This window comes from Perca flavescens, chromosome 15 (assembly GCF_004354835.1).
Source record: "Perca flavescens isolate YP-PL-M2 chromosome 15, PFLA_1.0, whole genome shotgun sequence".
Lineage (NCBI taxonomy): Eukaryota > Metazoa > Chordata > Actinopteri > Perciformes > Percidae > Perca > Perca flavescens.
The window spans coordinates 27,737,981-27,762,288 of NC_041345.1; the positions used below are offsets into that span (position 1 = coordinate 27,737,981).

Below are 24,308 nucleotides of genomic sequence, written 5' to 3' on the forward strand. Positions count from 1 at the left end.
GCAGGGGGGCCACCAAATTATTGTTAATTCTTTGAACTTTTTTTTTCAAAAATTAAAATATCTTAACATGAATCCAAAATATTATTAGCAAATATAATCAGCCTATTTGTGAAAAAAACAACATTGACGTTAGACTTACAGGCCTATTGGTAAGGTAGTCACTAAGGTAGCCATACACAGATAGTTAATCAGTATTCAGTAGGCCACAGCCAAATTAAAACATGATTTATAAAATCATGCCAACAATTAATATTGTAATAGCTTAGAATGATATGCACTAAAAAGTTATTTATAAAGACTTTAGGCAGCCCATATGTATTGTAATAGATAATTGTATACAATATATGTAGTAGGGGGTCCCTGATCCGTCTCGCTCAGTGTAGCGGTCCTTGGCTTAATAAACATTGAAGACCCCTGCTGTAAAAGATTAGATTATCAATTAGACATTTTGATAATGATATGTTGCCTTTTTATTCTATCTTCTTATTTTTTAACTATAATTTTAAAGCTATTGACAAAAATCTGAAAAGGTCTTTTTACTCGTTTTGCATTCACTCAGGGTTTCAAAGTCAAATTTAAGACTTTTTAAGACCTTTTTAAGACAAGATCAAATTTAAGACCTACAGTATATCAGGACATCAAAGTACAATGGAATGCAGAGTCACAAAAGTACTTGCAAACATAATCAAATTATTCAAATTGAATAAAAGCGTCACAGTCATAATGATCTGTACATATACAGCAATTTATATTTGGACTAGAGAAAGGAAGACCTACAACACCACAGAATATATTTCAATGAGTATTAGAGGTAGCGTTACATGAACGTAGGAAAATGTAAGACCTGTTTGAAATGATTTAAGATGTAGAACGAATTAAAGACTTTTTAAGGCCTAAAATTTAGATTTTGAAATTTTAGACTTTTTTAGACCCTGCGGAAACCCTGTAACTTTAGAGGCGGTCCCTAACTTCAGCTCGGGATTTTCTACTGTCAAGTCGCACAAGGTGCAAGGCTTCATTGGATCATGATGTAAAAATAACACCAGTCAAGCTATATTCTGCACGGCTAAGCAAATAGGATTAAGACTGGTGAAAAGCTCCTTAAGGAGGAAGCCTGCTCTATGCCTGAATATTGAACCTTAGACTTATAATCTCAAAGATCTTTATTTAACCCTCCTGTTGGCCTCAGCTCAAATTTGACCCGTTTTCAAAGTTTCTATATTAGAAATTTGGGTTTCTTTCAACCTAATTTCCCAAAAATATCATGGATGGTTCCATACAACGCACTTCACAGGTAAATTGAAGGATCAGTTCACTATTTTTATTGTGGGTGTTTTATTCAATTCTACAGCTTTTGAAAAAAAAATATTGAAATGGTTTTTAAACTTCAACATACGTTCCTCTATCACTCAAAATTCATAATTTCAGCTTTTTAACTTTAAAAAGTTATATATAATTTCATATAAATGAAGTTTATTGACATTTGGATCCAAAAATACAGTGTAATACTAGTGGTATTAAGTTGGTGTAAGTGTTGACAAAAAAAGCACAGAAAACAGCGACAAAAATCTTTTAAAAAAGTGAAAAAAACGTGTTAATGTTTAACCCGGGAGGACAACAAGTTGCGTAGTCGACAGGAAGCCAACACAAGCGTTAAATGAATTCCTGTTAAGTCGCTGTCTATCGCTGAATGAGATAACACGGTGACTGAGCCTGCCCGTGCATTTGAAGTATTACAAACTAGATGTCGACATCCCGGGAAGTAAGATCCAAAAACACACCTGCAATTACCGCTTATCACCATAGGTGCCGCAAAAAAGGACGAAACGGAAATCTTTGAGATCGTAGCTTTAAATGTCCCATATTGGAAATAAGAGAGATAAGAGAGCACTACAGCTTTAAGCACAGTACTTGAGTAAATGTACTTAATTACATTCCACCACTGCATGGTATTTATGATGACTCTGAAAAGAATTGGTGTGATGTTTGTGTTAAATTGTGTCAATGGATGAATTATCTGTTAATATCTGAAATATGTATTCCTATTCGCCTACACCCCTACTATAAATCCAAACATCATTAGCATAAGCATGCATGGTTTTGATTCATGGTAACTGGATCCAGACTTGTTTTTTGGGAATGCACTAACAGAGAGTTGAAGGCCAGTGTAAGCTTTAATGGAAGTCTATCAAAATAAAACATGTTGCACAACTGTGTTCATCCTTTTCAGTGTAATGGCTATTGTGCCATCATCAGGGAGGAGTCTGAACCTTAAACTTGGACTTGTTCTGTAGGGTCCACTGAATTATATATGTTATCCATGTAAAGGATTTGTTTGGAAACAATATGTTATTTCGTTGTAGAATGATGTCATGTGTTAGGGTCAATCGCAGATTGGCATTATAATCGGCATGATCATCCCTCAATGTTATAAGTATATAGGCCGGTGGAGAAAATAGTTGAAAGTGTACAGAATGTGTTGCTTTCTACTGAAAAAGGGAGATTCAACTTTTTTTACCCATTGATTTTTTTTAAGGTGAAAGAGTGTATTTGGTAAAGTATATATTAGGGCTGTCAAAATAACCGCAATAACAACAAGTTAACGCAAATTCCTTTTAACGCACGATTAACGCATGCACTTTCTGTGATTTGGCATTTTTCGATACTCGATACTAATAAGGCAATTCGAGGGGGATTGCCAAACCAGCCATTTGTCGTCTGGCTCGCCATGGCGGAGCGAAGCGCATCTCCGGTCAGATATACAAGGTGAACCGCGGCGTGCTGAAGGTGTTCCTGGAGAGTGTGATCCACGATGCCGTCACCTAACAACGAGCACGCCAATCCATATCTGGAAATGGATCGAGGAGACCGCCGTGGATGTGCTGTACGCTCTGAAGAGGCGGGGCCGCACCCCAAACGGCTCGGGAGGCTAAACCTGATCCTGAATCACAAATGAAAGGCTCTTTTAACTCTGCTGGCTTCCTGTCGAGCATGCAACTTGTTGTCCTCCAGGGTTAACCCTTTTATAGATGCTTTTTTATTTCACGTTTTGTGGTGCTTTTTTTAGGTTTCTGTCACTTGTTTTTGCGTTCTTTTACTACCACCGGATACACCACTAACAGCAACTTATTACCACTAGTTTTACAATTTGTTTTTTATTCATTGTCAATAAACCTCATTTATATGAAATTATACCTAATTTTTTTGTTAAAAAAAGCTGAAATTATGAATTATTTCGACAAATAGTTACGAATGAGTGGATAATCACAGACTTTCAAAGTCAGGATACGCTTTAGAAACCATTTCAATGTTTTTTTCATATGCTATAAAAATGTATTAAAACACCCAAATTCTATGAAAGTAGTGATCTGATCATTATTTTTACTTGAGAAGAGCGTTGTATGGAACAACCCAAGTTATGTTTGGGCAATTTGCTTGAAAGAAACCCAAATTTCTGATCTAGAAACTTTGAAAACGGATCATGTTTGACTCGAGGACAACAGGAGCCAAAAGTTCCTCTATGCAGGAAAATCCCTGGTGTGGAAAAGAGTTTTTTTTTTCTTTTTATTAATAACACAGGCAACTTGATTGGTGTAACACTAACGTCTCTCTCTGCTTACGTTTAGGCATGGTCTGGTTGCTGGTAGCAGTTGGCGACATGCGGTTTCCATGACAACTGAGCGCCACCAGGCGGGCGATGATGGCCGTTTTGCCGAAGCCCATGTTGCCGATGATCACCACGCCCTGACTGGTTGATGGGTCACCACTGCGAAGACAAGCGTCCACTTCCTGGAAGAGCCACTCCCTGCCAGTGAACAGCCAATCAGACGAGAGACCCGGGACCTCAAAGTGGAGGGGCTTCAGGTTGAGAGAGGGAGTGAAACGAACTGCAGGACAAAAGAGGAGGGAGGAGGAGAGGAGTATTAGAATATTGTTTGTGTAATGGTTAATGCCCGACAAGGTGTCCAAAATAGTCTTTATCGACGATGATTAATTTAGCGAATTGTTCAGGTGCGATGGAAGATGGATGTCCCTCATTTTCGCCCAGATGTCCGTCACCTTCCTCTTCCTTTGTGTTGGCGTTCTAAACTCCGGTGGATTTCTGAGGACTATGGTTAACTGCTCCTCAGATCTCTGCAGGGGAAATCCAGACAGCTAGCTAGACTATCTGTCCAATCTGAGTTTTCTGTTGCCCGACTAAAACAACCTTCGGACGTACACATGTTCCACCAAAACAAGTTCCTTCCCGAGGCTATTTTGCAGAGGCACCGTTTCTTCGTCCAGCACATAGCCCCGCCCAAGAGGATTGTGATTAGGGTTGGGTATTGTTTGGATTTTTACGATTCCGAACCGGTGCTTTTAAAACCATTCCGGTTCCTAAACCGATTAAGTCTTTTCTTAATTGAAAATTATTTCAATTTAAGAATATATTGACATTCAAGTACTTAAATATATAATAAGTAAACCTAAGTGAGCTAACACACAAGTAACAACAAAATAAATGTTGAGTTGGTATGCTAACTAAACCAGCTTCAACCAGATCACATTTTTCTCCCATCCTGGAATGCTGTGTGGACTAGCCAGACCTTCCTCCGCAGCGCTGTGGAGTAAGGTCTGGCAATGCGAGGCTACTTGCCAAATAACTTCTTTTCTTTTTTAAACCATTACTTTATATTTTAGCAGCGGGAGATATGTAGGCCTATATAATCTACCCAGATCAGAGAACCCTTCAGCTCAGACAGCTACGAGCCAGAAAGCTAATGCTATGCTAGCAAGATTCAAAGTCAAAGTCAATAACAATGTGTACGGTTTGCAATCAATAAATATAAATGTGACAGTATGTTTAATAACAAGACAAGCTAGCTATCCAGCCACGTCATTGTCCCCAAAGCTTTGTACTGCATCCAAAATTCCATACTAACATGCTATTTAGTACGCTAAAACAAGTATGTGAGATTTTTTAGTATGTCCGAAACCTTAGTATGAAACCAACAGTATGTGAATTGCATGCAATATTGTATTTCTGGTAACAGTATGCAATACCGGACACTACGGCGGCATAAGTATCCCACAATGCAATGCGGTAGTAACAACAACTTTCATGTAATAACGCTGTTATTGACATTTCTACATATTTAAATCTGTGATTTTGTCACCTGCGACTGTTGTTGTAGTTATTTACCTTTTTTCAGTAATTTAAACATTATCTGGTGATGCCGCTAAAGCTAAAGTCGACAGGGGTTACCGGCTACGCAACCTCCAACGGCAAGGAGGCTCATAGTGCGTCCGAAAAAGATACACACTACTGTCTATTTACACAAAAGTATGTTGAACGATAGTATACATGTTGAGTATGTAGTGCAGAGTATGCGATTTTGGACGCAACCAAAGATTTTCACGAACAAACTATCCGCCGCGTTACCATCGGCCGCAGCCTAAAGTAGCAACCTAAACAGTGAACGGGATGTGAGGTAACGTAATTCGCTGTGAAACAAAGTTAGGGGCAGTGTAACCTACTTGTAACTTAACACCTGAAACCTATGTGTTAGCGCCATCCTGTGGTGTTCAGAGGACTAGGCACTGAAGGACTAGCTACACAGTGTTGGAAATAACAGATTCACATTTTCTCTTTCTTTTCATTTTATTGTAGCGCGATCATTTTGAACGGTAATCACGGTAAAGTTTCACCGGAACTCCTTTAGTAGGTGTTATATAACACTTTTTTTTGGACACCCTGCAGCCAATCAGAATTGAGTATTCACCCTTACCATGGAGTAACAAATAGTATGGTATGTCTGAAAGAACATTCACGGGTGTTTTTGTATGCCTTTACCTCTTTGGTCCTGTTGAGTACGGCTCCCAGAATTCTGTCTGGGCATTCTGAGGGACGTCCTTGAAGGGATGGGTCTCTGCTGCTCATCCAGATAGGCTAGATCCTCCAGGTGGGCAGAACTAGTGGCTAGAGAGAGAGAGAGAGAGAGAGAGAGAGAGAGAGAGAGAGAGAGAGAGAGAGAGAGAGAGAGAGAGAGAGAGAATGATGAAGAAAGTCCGTTTTATGCATAGACAATAATACAAACCCCAATTCCGATGATGTCGGGACGTTGTGTGAAACGTAAATAAAAACAGAACACAATGATTTGCAAATCCTTTTCAACCTATGTTCAATTGAATACACTACAAACAAAGGATATTGAATGCTCGAACTGAAACATGTTATCATTTTGAATTTGATGCCAGCAACACGTTTCAAAAAAAGCTGGGTCAGGGGCATGTTGAACACTGTTACATCACCTTTCCTTTTAACAACCCTCAATAAGCGTTTGGGAACTGAGGACACTTATTGCTGAAGCTACGTAGGTGCAATTCTTTCCCATTCTTGCGTGAGGTACGCCTTCAATAGCTCAACAGTCCGTCGTATTTTGTGCTTCATAATGCGCCACACATTTTCAACGGGAGACAGGTCTGGACTGCAGGCCAGTCTAGTACCCGCACTCTTTTACTACAAAGCCACGCTGTTGTAACACATGCAGAATGTGGCTTGGCATTGTCTTGCTGAAACAAGCAATGGATGGCAGCATATGTTGCTCCAAAACCTGTATGTACCTTTCAGAATGAATGGGGCCTTCACAGATGTGCAGGTTACCCATGCCATGGGCACTAACACACCCCCATACCATCACAAATGCTGGCTTTTGAACTTTGCGTTGATAACAATCATGACGGTCATTTTCCTTTTTGGCCCGGAGGACATGACGTCCATCATTTCCAAAAACAATTTGAAATGTGGACTCGTCACAGTCGTGTCGGACTGAGTCCAGGACTTGATTACGCACTGCCTATTACACATAAAAAGTAGTCAGAAACTTCATCCAACTTCCGAGTTCGATATTATAAAGCCACGAGTCCAAGCGCAAGTCCGAGTCATCAGTGCTCGAGTCACGAGTGCAGAGAGCAGAGAGTACTCCATCCCTGACAATAACCGTGATATTTAAAAAGTAAAATATTGATATCATGTTAATAATCAAATTTGATAATATTGTTTAAAACGATCCAGCGCCTCTTAAATCTCCCGCCCCCCCACACACCTAACCTGACGTGTGATGCAGTAACTAGTTCATCTGGTTGCCTTTGTTTTTTTTAAGATTATTTTCCCGCCTTTATTCGATAGGACAGATAGGTGAGAAAGGGGAGAGAGAGGGGGGGGAAGACATTGGGGAAATTGTCACAGGTCAGATTCAAACCCTGGACCTCTGCGTCGAGGCGTAAACCTCTCCGTATATTTGCGCCTGCTTTACCCACTGATCCAACCCGGCCACATCTGGTTGCCTTTTGACTATCCATTAATGTAATTGTTCTTTTTTGTACACTCTTGTAAACCTATGGTTACAGACTCTCGCTCTCTCTCAAAGTCCCTACACTGGTATTTGAGTGTGACTCATTTGCTAGTAGTTAGCTTAGCACAAAGACTGGAAACAGGTGAAAATAGCTAGCTTGGTTCTGTCCAAATGTTTAGGCAACGGTAACAAAAAGGTAAGGAAAGGAACAAAAGAAGGTGGGATTTTACAAGGGGGTTATGTGCCAGACTAGTTGTTGAACTCCAGGATTCTCTGCTGGTTGCCTGGCAACCTTGCGTTGTCGACAAATGTTCCTAAATGACGCACAGTTTGGCAATTTTGCCGATCCTATTGCTTCAGTTTCCAGGGGTTGGCCACAACAAATAAATCCACAACCTGCGTGCCGCTATCTAAATCACAAACTGAATCCAGAGTTTAAAAAACTAAAAAAAGTCTGTTTCAAAACTGTGTGAAGACCCACAGCGGTCACGCAGATGAGAAGGACCGGCAGGACTAGTAGGATATTGTCCGAGGGGGTGCAGAGTCAAAACTTCTACTACAGCCACTAGAAAGCTGATCAGAAAGCTAACAAAGCATGGATAAATGTATCTTATCTAGACAAAAAACGGACAGAAACCTACCCAAAGTGTGATCCAATCAATCCATATACAACCCTTTAACGCCACAGAGAATGCCAGCGCTGGCTGTGCCGCGTATCCTGTGTGTATGTATGTGTGTGTGTGTGTGTGTGTGTGTGTGTGTGTGTGTGTGTGTGATTCGTGTTTGGAGAAAAGTCATACATGTCACTTCCTTCCTTTTTAGTTTTTTTATGGAGACACAGAGAGAGGAAAAGAGGAAAGGGAGGATGAGATGGGAACGTGTTGCCCTGTTTTTCAGTTTGGTTGTTTTTGCATCCCCACGTAACACGCTACACAACATGGAGCTCATTATCACCTCGTTTTTAGAGGTGCTGGTATGCATTCCCTAACATTTGGACAGTCAGTCTTAATGTTAGCTAGCTAGGCTAACCACCTCTTGTCTCCAGCACTGCACGTGGGATTGTGTGCTAACGTGGTGATTGCTATCAGTCTTCTTATTTCCTTCTTGGAAAGAAAGTGCTTTTTTTTTTTTAAATGTTGAAAGTATGCAACTTGTGCATAACGGTCATTCATTAGGCTGTTACTGTGGCAAACTACATCGGCCTCTGCCTGTTACAAGCCCCGTTTTAAACCCAGAGTGGACACACATACGTAACGATCATGGAAGCAAGGCTTTGTTTGTTCACCATTACCAGTGAAGTCACTATAGTAGAGAAAGAGTGACGTATTTCCTTCCTAACAGGAAAAGAGTGTGTGGTGAGTGTCCTGCAGGCCTGGAAACCACTAGAGTCACACATATAGACACACACACACACACCATCCATTTGTTAGCCTGGATCAATGGAAGCACATTTCCAGGATAATTGCCTGATGTCCCTCACCTCCCAATCTCTGTGTGTTGCCGTTCTCAAACTCGGTTCGCTTCGGGAAACGACAAGAACCAAAGAATATGTTTACAGCATTTACTCTCTTAACTGAGACGTTTTGTGTCCAGAGCTTAGTGGGTCTACGTGACGCTTATCAGTTCAATTTTCTAAGGACAAACGGACATTTGGAAAAACAGAAAAATGGGTTCAAATATCCAATTTTTTTCCATCTTGACAAATCCAAATAATTGGATCTTTAACCTGTTTTTCCAATTTTCTGTTTTTTTTATTCAGAGGATCAGAAATTGAGGAAATTACTAAATTGTGTCTGGGCTCCAATTATTCAATACTGCAATGGTATTCTCTTCCTCTAAAATGGAATATGCAGGTCATATGGACCAAAAACCCCCCCCCAAAAAAACCTGAAAGACTTTGGGGTCAGAGGTGCTTGCAACTGATGGTTTCGAGTGGGGGCGTAGCTAGGCGGAACGAGGGAGAGAATACCATTGCAGTATTGAATAATTGGAGCCCAGATCCAATTTTTTTAATTTGTCAAGGCGGGGAAAAAAATATTGGATATTGGAACCCATTTTTCTGTTTTTCCAAATGTCCGTTTGTGCTTAGAAAATTGAACTGATAAGTATTGAACTGACCTTAGTGCCTCCCACTAAAGAAATGCAAACAACCCACAGTGGTTTTCTCTCCTACCCTGGAATGTATGTGTGGAGGAGCCAGACCTTTACTCCACAGCACTTTGGAGCTACTGTAGGTCTGGCAATGCGAGACTATCTATTTGTTAATCTCTATTAACGGATATCCGCATGTGAATGCAGAATCTATAGGCAACGGGACAAGCAGGCCTGCCTTTTTGCGTGATCCAAATTTGCCATTTTCAGTCTGTTCTGTTGCTCAGAGGTTCCGGTTAACGCTGCTCGATGCGACTGGAGGTTAAAGTTAAGTCAAAGAAAGCGGAAAGTGAGGGTCAACCCACCGGAACTATCCCGTCGAGATAGACTATCTTACCGGCAACTGAATTGGGCCGGGGCATGAGGTAGAGAGGGATGGAGTGGGTGGAGCCTGATGAGAGGGCGGAGCCAGGGCCTCGGTCTGGGTGGAGTTTGTTGAGGCTGTAGGTGGAGGCGGCCATGATGTCCTCCGCCCTGTAGAGGGAGCCGTCGTTTGTGCTTCCTACCGCCGCCATACAGGAGGAGGAGCTGGAGGCCACCACCGGCCGGCCCCCCTGCTGCCACAGATTCAGGCTGCTGCCACGGTAACCGTCACCGGGATCCTTGCCGCTGTCGTCCCGTTCGGCTGCCGACTCAGCCGAATAGCTGGTTAACGTGGCTGAAAAAGAGAGCAAGGGAAAGACTGCTTTCAGGGTTTCTGAAGGTTTCACAAGTCAACTTTAAGACCGTTTAAAGGAGGTTACACTGACGGCCGACCGTCAGCAGACTGATCAGTCTCCCCGAGTTGGTCCAAAAAGTGCCTCAGGACACACTGAAGAGACGAGACGCAATACGTCTCCAAAACAGCAGGAGGCGCTTATCTGTATTGTTGCCCAAAAAATGAAAACCGGCAGCTGATTGGACGCGTCACGTGGGTTTGTTTTCTCCGGAAATTCAAAGCCAGACTGTCATGGCGACTCGTTCAGAATACGATCTCATGTTGTACCAAAATAGTTCACCGAGACGTGTTTCTGAAAACATTTTAAGCGAGAAATAGGCCGTGCGGTTGCTGAATCTGTCTTCATTTCAGATCGACAAAGGTCAGTTTAGAAGATTGTCGTCAGATTTTGAGAGACTCTAGTCACCTCATTCCGCTCGCCATTTCCGGGTGAGTCCCGACTGCCCTGCCAGCGACTGAACATGTCAGGTCGGCCAAAATGAACGCCGACAGCCCCCCAGACTGACGACGGCACGGGACACACCGAACAGATTTGTTCACCGACCTCGCCAGACTGTCCGACGGGCCGATTATCGGGTTGGTGTGTCAGCGCCTTAAGACCTTTTTAAGGCCGTCATGAATTCAATTTAAGACCTATATCACAACATTAAAAACAAAACAAAAAACGTCAGATGTCAGAGTCAGGAAACATCATCTGAAACAATTCTCCGATTTCCTCATTCGCAGTATAGGACTGGTGTCTAGTCACCCTGTGGAGGACCCAGATTAGGGTTAGGTATCGTTTGGTTTTTTTCCGATACCGGTCCTAAAAATGATACGAACGGGTCCGGTGTCAACCAGGCTAGCAGCACTTTAGAATGTTTTTCTTTTTATTCTGTGGTGTTGTAGTTCTAGTGCAAATATAATATGTATTATGACCACAAATGTAACCAACATGCAATTTAAATTGCAGCCAATCAGCTTTCGTTGACTGGTAATATGTGTTTTGTTATAAGTACTTGTTATTACATTTTAAACAAATCATTTTAATTTCACCATATGGCCTGAGCAAAACACAAGCCGTGCTCTTGTTTATTTTAAAGTATCGATTCAGGCACCGCTTAGGCACCGACAACATTTTAAAAGTAGTGTTTTTAGGACCGGTATCGGAAAAAACCCAAACGATACTTTTAAAATGGTGTCGGTATATATATATATATATATATATATATTCCACTGGCAGTATATACTGTAAATCTATGAGCAGACACCCGCAGTGTGTCTGAGCCTCCCAGGACGGGGGAGCTCCGAGGCTCCGTCCACCTGCTCCCTCATCCTTTGCTCCTCCCTCCCCCCTCTCACAGCAGTGAGCACCTGCCTTCTTTCCCTGCATCTTCTCCCTATTAGCCTATAAAATTACGTGTTTTCTCATGCGGGACGGGAGAAGACACAAAATCAATGCATCTCTATTATTGTGCGAGCTTAAATTCTCAGAGTTTTGCGGGTGCGGGCGGGAGTGGACATACACATTGCGGGAGCAGGCGGGAGTGCAACACACACGTTGCGGGTGCGGGCAGTAATGGTCAGAAATTCGACTAAATATTCACATTCCATTAATCGCGATTTCGGTTAGAAAACGACGAGTCGTTCGGCCCTAATGGACAGTGCGGTATGTCACCTATGATGCCGCTGTCTCTGCTCTCCAGGGTGGAGGTGGGGGAGGTGACGGAGGCGTGGTTGGAGGAGGCGTGCCTGTTGTCGTCGTTGCCCTCCCCTCCAGCAGGAGGTTGCAGCGTGGAGCAGGGGGAGGTGCAGCTACTGGCCAGACTGGAGGAAGGAGAGATCCTCTGCGGGAAAGAGGAGAGATTGTATCTTTAGCTTTAAGCATGTATAGAGATAAAAAAGCATGTTTAGATTTGAATGGATACAGAAACACAAAGAAATACTTTCCACTTAATATCCAAGTTATGTGATACAAAATGTAAAAACAACGTATTTACACAGTGTTACGAGTATCCTATAAATAGTATCTTATATACAGAGACAAGGTTTTTTAACGTTTTTTGTTGCCATTTGTAGACTTAAGCGTGATTTATGGTTCTGCGGAGGCTCCATGCAGAGCTTTCACCATAGCCTATAAGCGGCCTGAAGTTTATACTTGTGCGTTGGTGTGTACGTCGATGTCTTTAAAAGCATAGCAGGGCCGGCATGTGTGTGTGTGTGTGCGTGGGGGGTGTGTCGAAGAGCGAGTGAGAGAGTAACGGGGATTAGCTTCGGAGTGGGTACCGACTCTAGATTCATAGTGAGAAAAACAAAGTGTATCCCCTGTTCTTTCTGACCACGGTGGGAGATCTGGAGCAGGAAAAGTTAAACCTCTCCTTGATTTCACGTTGTTTATGGAAATGCAACGCTACCAAGCCACGGCCGAGTGGACCAATCACAGTTGTCGCTGTCTATGTCGCCGCAATGTGTCAAGTCAAGTCAAGTTTATTTATAACATACAGTACAATATGTTGTTAAAATGCAAAAACCGAAGGCCACTGAGAACAAATATGCCTTGAGATGTGTTTTTGGTGAACATCTGAGACAAAGTGGGAGATTATTCCAAAGCTTTGGAGCTGCCACAGAAAAGGCACGATCTCCCTTACCCACTAACCTCGATCGAGGAACAGTTAAAAACAACTGATTTGAGGATCTAAGAGGACTGGAGTTGGAGTAGGGGCTGAGGAGTTCTGAAATATACTGGGGAGCCTGACCATGAATGGCTTTAAAAACAAATAAAAGAATCTTAAAATCCTGTATTTAACAGGTAGCCAATGCAGGGATGCTAGAATGGGTGTGATGCTTTCTCTTTTCCTTGTGCCAGTCAGAAGTCTCGCTGCAGCATTTTGCACCAGCTGCAAGTGAGACAAAGAGGAAGGGCCAACACCCAGATACAGTGAGTTGCAATAAGCAAGCCTGGAGGAGATTAATGCAATGGTGACAGTCTTCATATCACCAGAAGACAGGATGGTCTTCAGTTTAGCAATATTCCTGAGTAGGCCTGTCACGATAACAAATTTTGCTGGACGATAAATTGTCCCAGAAATGATTGCGATAAACGATAATGTTGTCGTTCCAAGACCATTTTCATCTAATATAATGATAATGGCATAATAATGCAGGTACACCTTTTCAAAGATCAATACAATTATTTTTCTAAAGAATATTTAACACTGGACCTGGAAGACATTTTAAATATCCACAATATGCCTTTGATCTCCTTTAGTATGTCGTCTTTCACACTGTTGTACAGTTGTGGAATTGCCGTTTGGGACAAGTATATTCTGGTTCTTCCAGGCAATTCGTACTGGCTGTCAAATGTTTGCGGCATTCCTCGAGTGTTTGTGCGATAGACTACAGACTCTGTACTACATTTAACAATTATTTATTAAACACTAAATATTAAATTTAAATAATATATTATTAATAAATTATATCTATCTATATCTATGTGGCTTTCTGCCACATGGCGAGTAAATGTTTGTACCAAAATAGTTCTGTTTTTCAGTCTTCATTTTGGCGAAGGTGCAGCTACTTTCTTCTGCTGTCTGCAGGTCGGAGCTTCGCGGGGGCGGGCCGGACACACAAGCGTGCGCGCGCGCGCGCACACACACACACACACACACACACACACACACACACACACACACACACACACACACACACACACACACACACACACACACACAGCGTTTCTCTGTCTCGGTCTCTCCGCCAGGAGTCCCGCCTCCCAACACAAAGACCATGCGACTGACAAGAGGGTTCACTCCTCGTTACGCTAAAGAACCGAGAGTGGTCCTTCAGTCTCTTGGGGGGGGAGAGAGAGAGAGAGAGAGAGAGAGAGAGACAAGGAAAACAAACAAGCATGCAAATGGAAATTATTCCGGCTGGAAAAATTATCGTGCCATTAATTGATTTATTGACTATCATGACAGGCCTGTTCCGCAGATGAAAAAACAACTTTTCACCACTGAATTGATCCGTTTCTCAAAACAAAGTGATGAATCAAAGATGACACTAAGATTTCTGGCATGGACGTGCAGGCTAAGAGACAGCGGACCCAGGTGGCTAGCTATGCTTGCTGTGGTGTTTTGGGGACCAAGAAGAATCACCTGTTTTGGAGTCATTTATTTGTAGGTAGTTTTTGGCCATCCAGCATTCACATCCTGGAGGCAGTTAAGAATGGATGTAATCCCCCGGATTTAACGGCAAATAGATTTGTGTATCATCGGCATAGCAGTGGAAGGAAACATTGTGTTGGCAGAATATATAGCCCAGAGGGAGCATATACAGAGCAAATAAAATGGGCCCTAAAATGGAACCTTGGGGTACTCCACAAGAAACAGGGGCTGTGGAGGAGTAAAGGCTGCCAATATTAACAGAGAAAGTCCTATCGGCTAAATAGGAGGCAAACCACTTGAGGACAGTGGCTTGAATGCCAACCTGGTCCTTAAAACGGTTTAATAAGATATTGTGATCCACTGTATCAAATGCTGCACTGAGGTCGAATAGAATTAGGATGGCACATTTACCACAGTCTAAAGCCAGTAGCAGGTCATTTGTGACGGGCCGATTCTGTACTTTGACGAGCCCTGAACCCAGATTGAATTGATTGATTTTCCATGATGTTGTTATTATCTAAATGAGACAATTAGCTGAGCATACACAATTTTCTCCAATACTTTAGACAGGAAGGGAAGCTTAGAAATGGGACGGAAATAATTTAAATCTGATCTGTCAAGGTTCGGTTTTATAAGCATAAGACCAGGATCATAAATGGGCGGTGAGATATTTGAACGAATAAGATCTATTTTTGTTAAGAAAAAAGTTAGAAATGGTTAAATTAAAAGGTGCACATCAGGCTATGGCATAGGGTCCGTAACTCCACGTACATACATACCCACGGCGTCGATTTAACGCACAAGTATAAATTGGCCTTTACTCTTGGTATTATGGGGTATGCTGGCTTTCCATGTCCTAGTGTGTGTTTTCCCATTTCCCTTGTGTATCTGTCTTCTCCCAGTCTGTATGTAGGTCACGGGGCGGGGTCCTTCTCTCTCCAGGGCGCTGCCATTCATCCTGCACAGCTTCTGCCAATCACCTACTCACCTCACCAGTACTTAAGCCCCGGTTGTTCTCACAATCGTCGCCAGTTTGTTACGTCCACCAGTGTGGTAACTTGGCTCCATTTGATCATTTTTTTGTGCTTCAGCTAATTCCTGCTTTTTTGTCCAGACCCCGCCTCAAGACCTACTGCTCCTCTGTGCTCTACCGCGTCTCCTCCACGCTTGGATCTAAGAGGGATTTTTGGGATCCACCTCTGCCTGCCCAACATCCAGCCTCAGTCGGTCCTGCAGTCCTCAGCCCGGTTCCCTCCAGCCTGTTGTTTCTAAGTACCGATTCCATTAACCCAACACAAGGGTTAATGGAATCGGTACTTAAAACTCTTTGTTAAACCCGCTACTCTGTGTCTTGTGGTTAATCTCTGTGCTCTGGGTCAGAACTGCCATCCAAACTACGTGCATTTACATCATTTAAGTACTATACAGAAGAGCCTACTTGTACGTGAGTATAAGTATATTGAAATGAATGGAAACCTATGGCAGCCTTAGAGGTGACAAAAATAATCTGAACATTCTAAAATGAATCATCATCAATATCATCTAATTGTGATTCTCAGTTCAGAGTCTCAGACTATTTTGTGTTTTATAGGTTTCCAAAATACAAATAATATAAATTAAGAAATATGCTTAATTATTATTATTTGCGCATTGCCAAATGCTGAATTCAGATTTCGGAAATATCTCTGGTACACACTGTAAATATACAATATGTGAAGGACAGAGATAAAATAACATATATAATAAAACAACACCTCTAATTTCTGAAAAATTACTATATGACTGGAATATACTTCTGAAATCTGAAATTAGGCACCCAAGTAAGGGTACCTCAACCTCAAGTTATGGAGCCCTAAAACAAAGTGTGAAAGTGTGCATCTGTGTGTGGGTTGATTACCTCTCTATCATGCTGGGCGTGGTAAGGAGACCCCGGCTCTCCACCGATTATCTTTTCCCCAAGCAGGAAGCCCAGCCTGGTCATCAGAGCATCAGCCGCCTCGTCTACTGAGGGTGGGGGTCCTAACTCCTCATCCTCGCCTGGAGAGTGAGAGAGTGAAGAAAAGGGGAAATGGTTTTTCATTTGTCCTAACAAATTGGCCGGTAAAAAACATCTCAAGCCCTCTAATATTACAGCTAGAGGAAATTGAGAGAGCAGCTTTAAAACAGACCACGCACCAAATCAGTTTTGTGTAATGACTAATTTAAAAGAAAAAGATTTTGTTACCTTTGGACAAAGTCAGGCCAGCTTGCTCCAGTCTTTATGTTAAGCTCAGCTAAGCTAACCAGCTGGTTGGTTTCAGCAACTTCACATGTATTGCACAGGCATTAGAGTGGTATCAATCTTCTCATTTACTTAAAAGGAAGACTTTTAAACCAGCTCTTTGTCATCTTTGTGTGGGAAGTGTTGGAATGAACAATGTTTGGCTTTCCTCCGTGGCCCCAGTGCACGAAGGAGCAAGGCAGCGGATGACTGCTGATATTGGCAGACCTCCGCTGCCCTGCTCCACACGGAGCTCTGTGCACTGGCGCCACGGAGGGAATCTGAGCTCAACACTGACCACACTGACATGACACAGAGCTGGATTAAATCAGCAAAATATCTCTTCAAGTGAACTATCCCTTTAATATCAACTTTGCCAATATATTAATATTCAACAAAGCCTTGCTGCCAAGTAACGGCATTGTCAAATACAAATGAAGTCACACAAATTGAATTTGCAGTTGTGGAAACACACTGACAGAAACACAGACTGAGCACTGGAACAAGCCAGAAAGTAGAGACCTCAGTGGGATATAAGCTCTACCCATCTATTCTGTTGCCCTGGAGGCACGCCTCCTCATACTGTGAGATTGGATCTGTCCAATCAGGATGAGAAATTGGTAGGCACTGTCCAATCAGAGGAGATTATAAAAATAGAACAAATTGTAAAAGAACTTAAAACACACACAAAACACATAAAAGCATGAACTCACTCATGAAGCCCACTGAGAATACTGTGTGCGGAACAGTAATTGATCTCAATATTAATATATTCACTATCATGACATAACTATGTCAAGAGTACACACACACACACACACACACACACACACACACACACACACACACAAGCCACAGCATGAAAGCTCATACTGTGTCTCTTTGACAGTCTATAATTACAGGCTATAAATTGCTGACTGTTGGATTATATACTAGTTAAGCATCGCAGACACACGCATGCACCCACGCAAGCACGCACACACACACACACACACACACACACACACACACACACACACACACACACACACACACACACACACACACACACACACACACACACATAAAACCAAACAAACACAAAACACACTGGGAAGACTGTGTGCATATACACGCACATTCATGCATGTGTGTGTGGTCAGTCAATGACAGGGTGTGCAAGTCATTTTTAGAAGAAGAAAAATAAAATGGAATACTGGGAGCACAGCCTTTTCCATTCCTGTCGCATTATCTACTGTAGCTTCTGATTCCCTCGGTCAGCTCTCTTTCCTTTCTTCCTTCCATTTTTTGCTTACTTCCCCACCTCACATGGCGAGTGGCTAGGTGTGCAGAGATGACAAAGTAAGCAGGGTTTAAACTTCTCTGTAGAGCTCTCGTTTCAGTGCCTTAGACTTAGAGGAAATAATGTGTGCCATTTATCCCTATATCTGAACTACTATTACATCCCGTCCTTCTCTCTTACAGCACCCTGCCTTTGAGTTTGGCCATTCTATGCCAACAGCTAAACGCTTTGTTTTTTTGACGTGGTTGGACAGACTTGTTCGTTTCAAGCATATCGGCCTTGATCCTCTTTCTCTCTGGATGTTTTCAGCTCTGAAGATACAAGTTGAGCGGGAAAGAGCACCGCAGAGTAACACATAGTGAAAACATAAAAAAATGTGGAATCAAACCACGGCTGGGATGAAGGTATAGGTTTTAAATAACAAAAATAACTGATGTGGTGGACTCTAAACTCTAAAACCAGCTAAACAAAGAAAGCTAAAAAAAAAACAATTATAACACATAGGCTACGCTAAAACTCTGAAATCGCCAGATTTAGTAAATGTGCCCATCAATTTGTTCATCAAGCCTTCTTGCTAAGCTGTGCTGACCTTAGAGAGAAGGGAGAATAGGTGAGCGAACCTAGCAACGTTGAGGTCTGGCAAGCCAGCTAGCTTGACCCACCCGCCAAAGCCAGCTGCCAGTCTGCCAAAAGTAAGATACCGTTTAGCCTGCTAGCCATAGTAGTTTCTTTAGTAATCAGTAAGTCACCAAACCTACAGCATCATATTTCACGGCGATGCGCAAATGAATATTGTTGTGTTCTACTTTCTGGTAGCTTTGAAGCTACAAGCTAAAAGACATGTAAAGTAACAAAGATGCTCAGTTGTCTCCAAACTCAAAATGTTCATTCTGTTCATCATTCAGCTACACTCAGAAACCTATAGTAGGCATATGTCACTGTGCTTTCATTGGTTAATGAACCTGTCAGTCAAAAAAAAGACAGAATCTTATGTCGCCATGCGAAAAGAGACTCCATAAAAACATTCTTGTGGGCTCAAATTGGGTTGTCCCATTTTTAGATATAACTGTAACCCTTCAGTAACTTTATTGAATGAAATGGTGTGCCATCCTGAAAAAAAAATGCCAAGGGGGAGTACAGAGAAAACAAAAGAAAATCTGAGAGCATGTGACTGACAGCTGGCTAGCATGTGCATCTGTGAGCGCGCAAGCTACAGTAGCTACTAGCCCTGGGAGTAGCTTCTACCTCAGCAAGCATGGATTTATTTCTCGGTGACAGGTTCTAGTGTGACCAGGCCTTAATAACATTATTTAACAACCAGAGTGATTGGCTGGAATTTTCAAGTAGCCATACTGTAAGATACATGTGATTTCTCCACTGTGTAGCCTACTGCAGTGGAAGAGCTAGCAACACCACAGTGTCCGTTGCTTTCTTCTGTTCTGCTTGTGTTGAGTTCATCCTGTTGGGCTGCCAGTAAGAATTTGCTCAGTTCTAATTATAGTTAAAGACGTCGAGCTTTCTAGAGATTTTTGGATAGGTTCAGGAAATTTTTTTCTGTAGTCTTTTATAGCAGAGGTGGCCTTTATTTCAGACGAGGCAGCTCGCCTCTGCTATACAAGACTACAGGAAAAACAGAATTCATTTGAATTCCTTAACTTAATCCAACATCAGTTTGAGCATTGGCAGAAAGAAACTGAAAGTTTAAAGCTTAATAAGGACAGAGTGAACAAAGTAGAATCCACACATTGTTTACTCAACTCCCATGGATTCACCTCTCGTAACCAGAGATCATACCCCTTCAAGAGACAAAAACAGAGAAGGAGACAATACTCAATTCCTCTCATAGATGAGAATGTTAGATTTGCTACGAATTAGCATGAGTCCACCGCAGCGGGTGTGCATCTAGTTTAACTATTCACATCAGAGTTTAGGCGACTGTTGTCTCAAGTCAACTCATGCTGCCAGCAATAATCTACATTGCTTTTTGACTAGTCTCACATTTCCACAGTGCTGTGGAGTAAGGTCTGGCTACACCACACACATTCAGGGATAGGAGAAAAGAAACGCTCTGGGTTGCATTTATTTAAACCAATCACGATCGTCTTGGGACGCAGAAAGACGGTGGCTCTGCAATATAGTCTTAGAAAGGAACTTGTTTTGGTGGGAAAAAAAAGGCCACATATAAATATAAAATATTAAAAGCTATTTAAATTAGCTGGATAAATGGTTAAACCTCATTTGCTTTTACCGGTGTATCGCCATGTAAATTTTGTCAATAGCAAATCCCTGCCAATCGGCCCCAAAACGTATTCTTTGTAACTCTTTAAAGAACCAAGTGGACCTGCCTTGTTGCACGATCCAAATTGTCACACTATTGCATAGTGTGTAGCTTGCTAGCTTAGGGTGACTGGATGTCCCGGTTTGACCGGGACAGTCCCGATTTTGAATTGCTTGTCCCGAGTCCCAACAAAAGCCTGTCGGGACGCTAAAATGTCCCGGTTTACACAAGGAGCGGCGTCAGCCGATTTTGCCGGGTCTTCAGCCCCGAATGTTTTGAGTGTAGCCCCGAATGTAACTTTGTCCAGTTTATTTTTCCGAGGCGAATAGAACGGGCAGCTATGTGCGGGGTCCGACCATGCTGTATTTGTTGCTATCACCTAGCAACCGTCTCTCCGTGAGGAAAGCTGTGAAAGCCGGTTGAAGTTTTCGGAGGAATCATAGCCAAATCAGTCTAATACAATGATGCCATCAACACAAAGTTTAGGAGCGCAATACTAATGATTTAGTTTGAAGTTCCCGTGACATGACGTTTCCAGTCTACGGTTCAGACTCAACCACACGGAGCTCTGAAGCAGACCTGTGGGTCTCTTAGTGTCCACTCTCTCTGTAAAATGCAGCGCAGCTTCAGGTTCATGGATGCGCTCAGCTGTGGCCATGCTGCGGCAGATGTGTTGCGTTTGTGCTCCGTGTATTTCTGTAGTATCGGGTTTCCACTTCCGACGTAGCGTGGCGTATAGCCACTTCCCTATTTAAACTATTTGTGTCATTGAGAGACCAGAGACCCAAACGGGGCTCTGTGTCTGTCTGAGATCTACCGTATCAGCAGAGCAATCACGTAATGCACAGCAGACTATGGTGCAGGTATAGATTATTTTCTGAAATATAGCTTGTGACTATTCCTGTACTTTATTCCTATTATCACTTTATTTTTCTCAAAATATCACGACTCCTCCAAATCACGGAGAACATAGGTATACTGTATTTTGAATGTGCACAAAGTTTTGGACAAGAGCAGAAATCTTGCTCAAACATCTGAAATATTACAGTCCAGGGGTTTATTAATAAATTAAAATGAATGAATGTATCATTGAGGTGAATAATTGTCATATGCACATTAAGGAGGTTACTTAACCAACAAAAGACGCAAAACAGGAGGTAAGAGTAAATGATTACTATAGGCTACATGTGTGCTGACTCAGATATAATTAGAAAAGTCCATCCAAAGGAGAATAAATAGTTGAAAGCAATACAGAATGCCTGACAGTCTTACTGCAATATATTCCATTATGTTTTTTATATTTGGATTGTAATCTGTTTCTCTTTAAATAAAGATATGTGCAGCATACATTGATTCAGAAAAATGTAGAAATAGGTGTATAAAAATTCACCAGAATGCAGGAAATGAAGTGTTTAATGCTCAAAATGTTCAATAAATCATTTTAATTACTTTGCTGTTATTGGAATAAATAACACTTCAAAATATAAACATAAATCTCACACTAAACTGAAAAAGGCTGTTACTGCAATTTTGTTAATTTCACAGGAAAAAAACCTTATTATTAGACGAGGAGCCTAGGATCAAAATAATGAAGTTACGGTCTGTGTCTGAACAGGGCTGACACATGTTCACGTTAAAAAGCGTGTGCGTGGACAAACACACTACGGTCACGCGCAAAGTGTCCCGGTTTTAGTTCCGGGAAATCTGGTCACCCTATGCTAGCTCAAAGTTTATTGTTGTTTCCCGAAGGGGATGGAGTTAGACAACGGCAACACACATGGGCGGATATTTCAGCGATTATCCTGGAAATGAACTGGCGCTGATCCAGACTACTTTTTGACTGAAAGTAACCTTGTCGTTAAAATGTCAATTTTTTTTATCGCCACATTAACGTTCTTTTTGGCCTAGCAAACTTTGTCGTTTTTTTTACATTGCTGTTGCGACAACTAGTAACGTTAGAAAAACTACAACACCACACCGGATCTAGCTAGACCGGAAACACAACAACAGGCACGCCGCACACACTTGTTATGCTTGCGAGTCGGCCAAAGAGTAGCAGGCTAACGTTCCGTTTTGAGTGGATGGAGAGCGCGAGACGCCGAAATGGATGCCCATAAGATTGTGAATGGTAAGTTTACTTTTAAAAAGTTGCCAAATGGTTCCATTGACAAGACCAAAGTGATCTGTGTGTTTTGTCGTTGTGAACTGAGCTATCATCGCAGCATGTCCGGTCTGAAATACCACTTGATGGCCGAGCACACAGCTGATGCCAATTCTCCGCCCCCTCGTCAAAGCCAAACGACAAAATGTTGATCCACTTTTCCATGTTGATAAGAGCATTAAAATGAGAAAAAAATAACAGGACAAAAAGAAATCAAGGGACATTTAGAATAGATAAAAATGTGCGATTAATTGCAAGTTAACTATGACATTAATGCGATTAATCGCGATTAAATATTTGAATCGTTTGACAGCACTAGTAAATATGAAAAAGCCCCAAAGCCTGACACTATTATTGCAGGTTTTGACCCCGGTTAGAAACATGTCTGCCTGAAACAAGAACATCGGTAGCCTACAGAGAGAGTCCATCACTCTCACCTTCTTCCTCACTCCTTCCTCTTGGTGCTTCGCCGGGACAATCCACCCATTCCCGACACAGCTCAGAGCTGTCCTCGTGGGACTGACAACAGCAGGCGTAAAACAGCAAGCGCCGCAGGAGGGAAGAGGCGTGGCCAGTGGCGGCCGCGCCGCAACTGCAGCTGCCCGCCACTCTCCACGGGCGACGGACAGAGGAGCGCTCGTGCCGACACCACTTGGTCCTGGAGCGGGCGCATGCTTTCAAAATAGCCGCCGTGCAGTCCATAACTAGCTGGCAGTGGGGTTCTGGTGGGTTCAGAGTGGTTCCATGGAGAGGGGGGCGGAGTCAGCAATTCAGAGGGGCTGTTATTGCCCCCAAAACACAACAGCTGACAAGACGAATGAAAGCGAGGGTCTTTGTCTCAGCAGTTAGCCTAGTTTGTTGAACTGCTGTTGCGCCCCTGAGCCCTCTCCATTAAGCTTTCTTGGTGAAAATGTGAACACACATGACATCACTATCCAGTCCTTCTTCTTCTTTTTTGGTCCTGAGCTCCTCCTTCTCCAGAGCACACAAAGGAGAGAGGGAGAGAAAGGTGAAGGAGGTAGGGATGAAGAGATAAGAGGAGGAAGAGAGTCTCCAGGAAAATTAAAAATAAAAAAACCCTAGAGGTACTCCAACTTCTAAAGCAGAAGGACTGCGGTTAAATAAGCAGGATAGGCAAACGGGCAAACATAACAGCCAGACTCCTCATAGGTTCAGTATAGGTAACGTTGCTACTTTCAGAGGGGAAACCGGAATCCACACGCGCTTGGAAAACTTTGGCCGCAACTCCCAGCAGATCTGGACGATGTAATCCCACTGGTTATTGTCCTTTGTAGCCAAAAAAAAAAAAAGAAATGCAATCCTTCTCATTCACAGGTAGAGCCTTTCTCAAAACCATACAGAAAGAGCAAACAAACAACTTAAAGCATGAGGTGGAAAGAGTAAATCTCCTCTCCAGAGGATATCCTCGGAAGCGCAAGAAGTAAAAGTTTCCAAGTGTTTAAGAGCTTTTCTTTCAGCCCCCATATCTGGTCTGAAAGACGACCTCCCTCGTCTGACTGCACAGCAAATCAAAACCTCCCCTCCTCCAACCCAAAAGAAACCACACACACACACACACACACACACACACACACACACACACACACACACACACAGGAGAGAAAGGGAAGGACTGCAGGAGGAGCTGAACGAAGAGATATGGGTCGAGAAGTGCAAGTCTGGAAAGACAGTCCATGCTTCTTTCTTCTAAGAGAAGGAAAACACAGCCAGAGAGAGAATGTGGAAGGGAGACTTGCATGTAGGTCGGCAGACCAAAGAAATGCTGAAATTACAGTGGAACTCCTTTTCCAAGAACAGAGGAGCGTCTGACCACAGAGCAAAGTGAAGATGGAAGGCTGTAATCCACATTAGTCCGGAAAATGTGAAAAATGTAGAGAGAAAAAGGACTAAATGAAGACCTGGAACGAATGAAGCAACAGTATGATGCTTCGATGTTTGCCTCTCTGATCTCTCCAAAACTG

General features: G+C 42.5%; 1 protein-coding gene across 1 annotated transcript in view; it reads right to left on the reverse strand.

Moving 5' to 3' along the window:
* The window catches only part of tanc2a (tetratricopeptide repeat, ankyrin repeat and coiled-coil containing 2a), a 62,856-nt gene extending 39,058 nt beyond the window's left edge, over positions 1 to 23,798 (reverse strand). Inside the window, exons 1-6 of the mRNA XM_028600194.1 lie at positions 22,764 to 23,798; positions 16,243 to 16,382; positions 11,861 to 12,029; positions 9,823 to 10,143; positions 5,834 to 5,959; positions 3,621 to 3,887 (exon numbers count right to left, since the gene is read on the reverse strand). Of these exons, the coding sequence (XP_028455995.1) occupies positions 3,621 to 3,887; positions 5,834 to 5,959; positions 9,823 to 10,143; positions 11,861 to 12,029; positions 16,243 to 16,382; positions 22,764 to 23,028 (1,288 nt within the window). The 5' untranslated portion in view covers positions 23,029 to 23,798. The remainder of the gene's footprint in view (positions 1 to 3,620; positions 3,888 to 5,833; positions 5,960 to 9,822; positions 10,144 to 11,860; positions 12,030 to 16,242; positions 16,383 to 22,763) is intronic.
* Between the last annotated feature and the right edge of the window lie 510 nt (positions 23,799 to 24,308).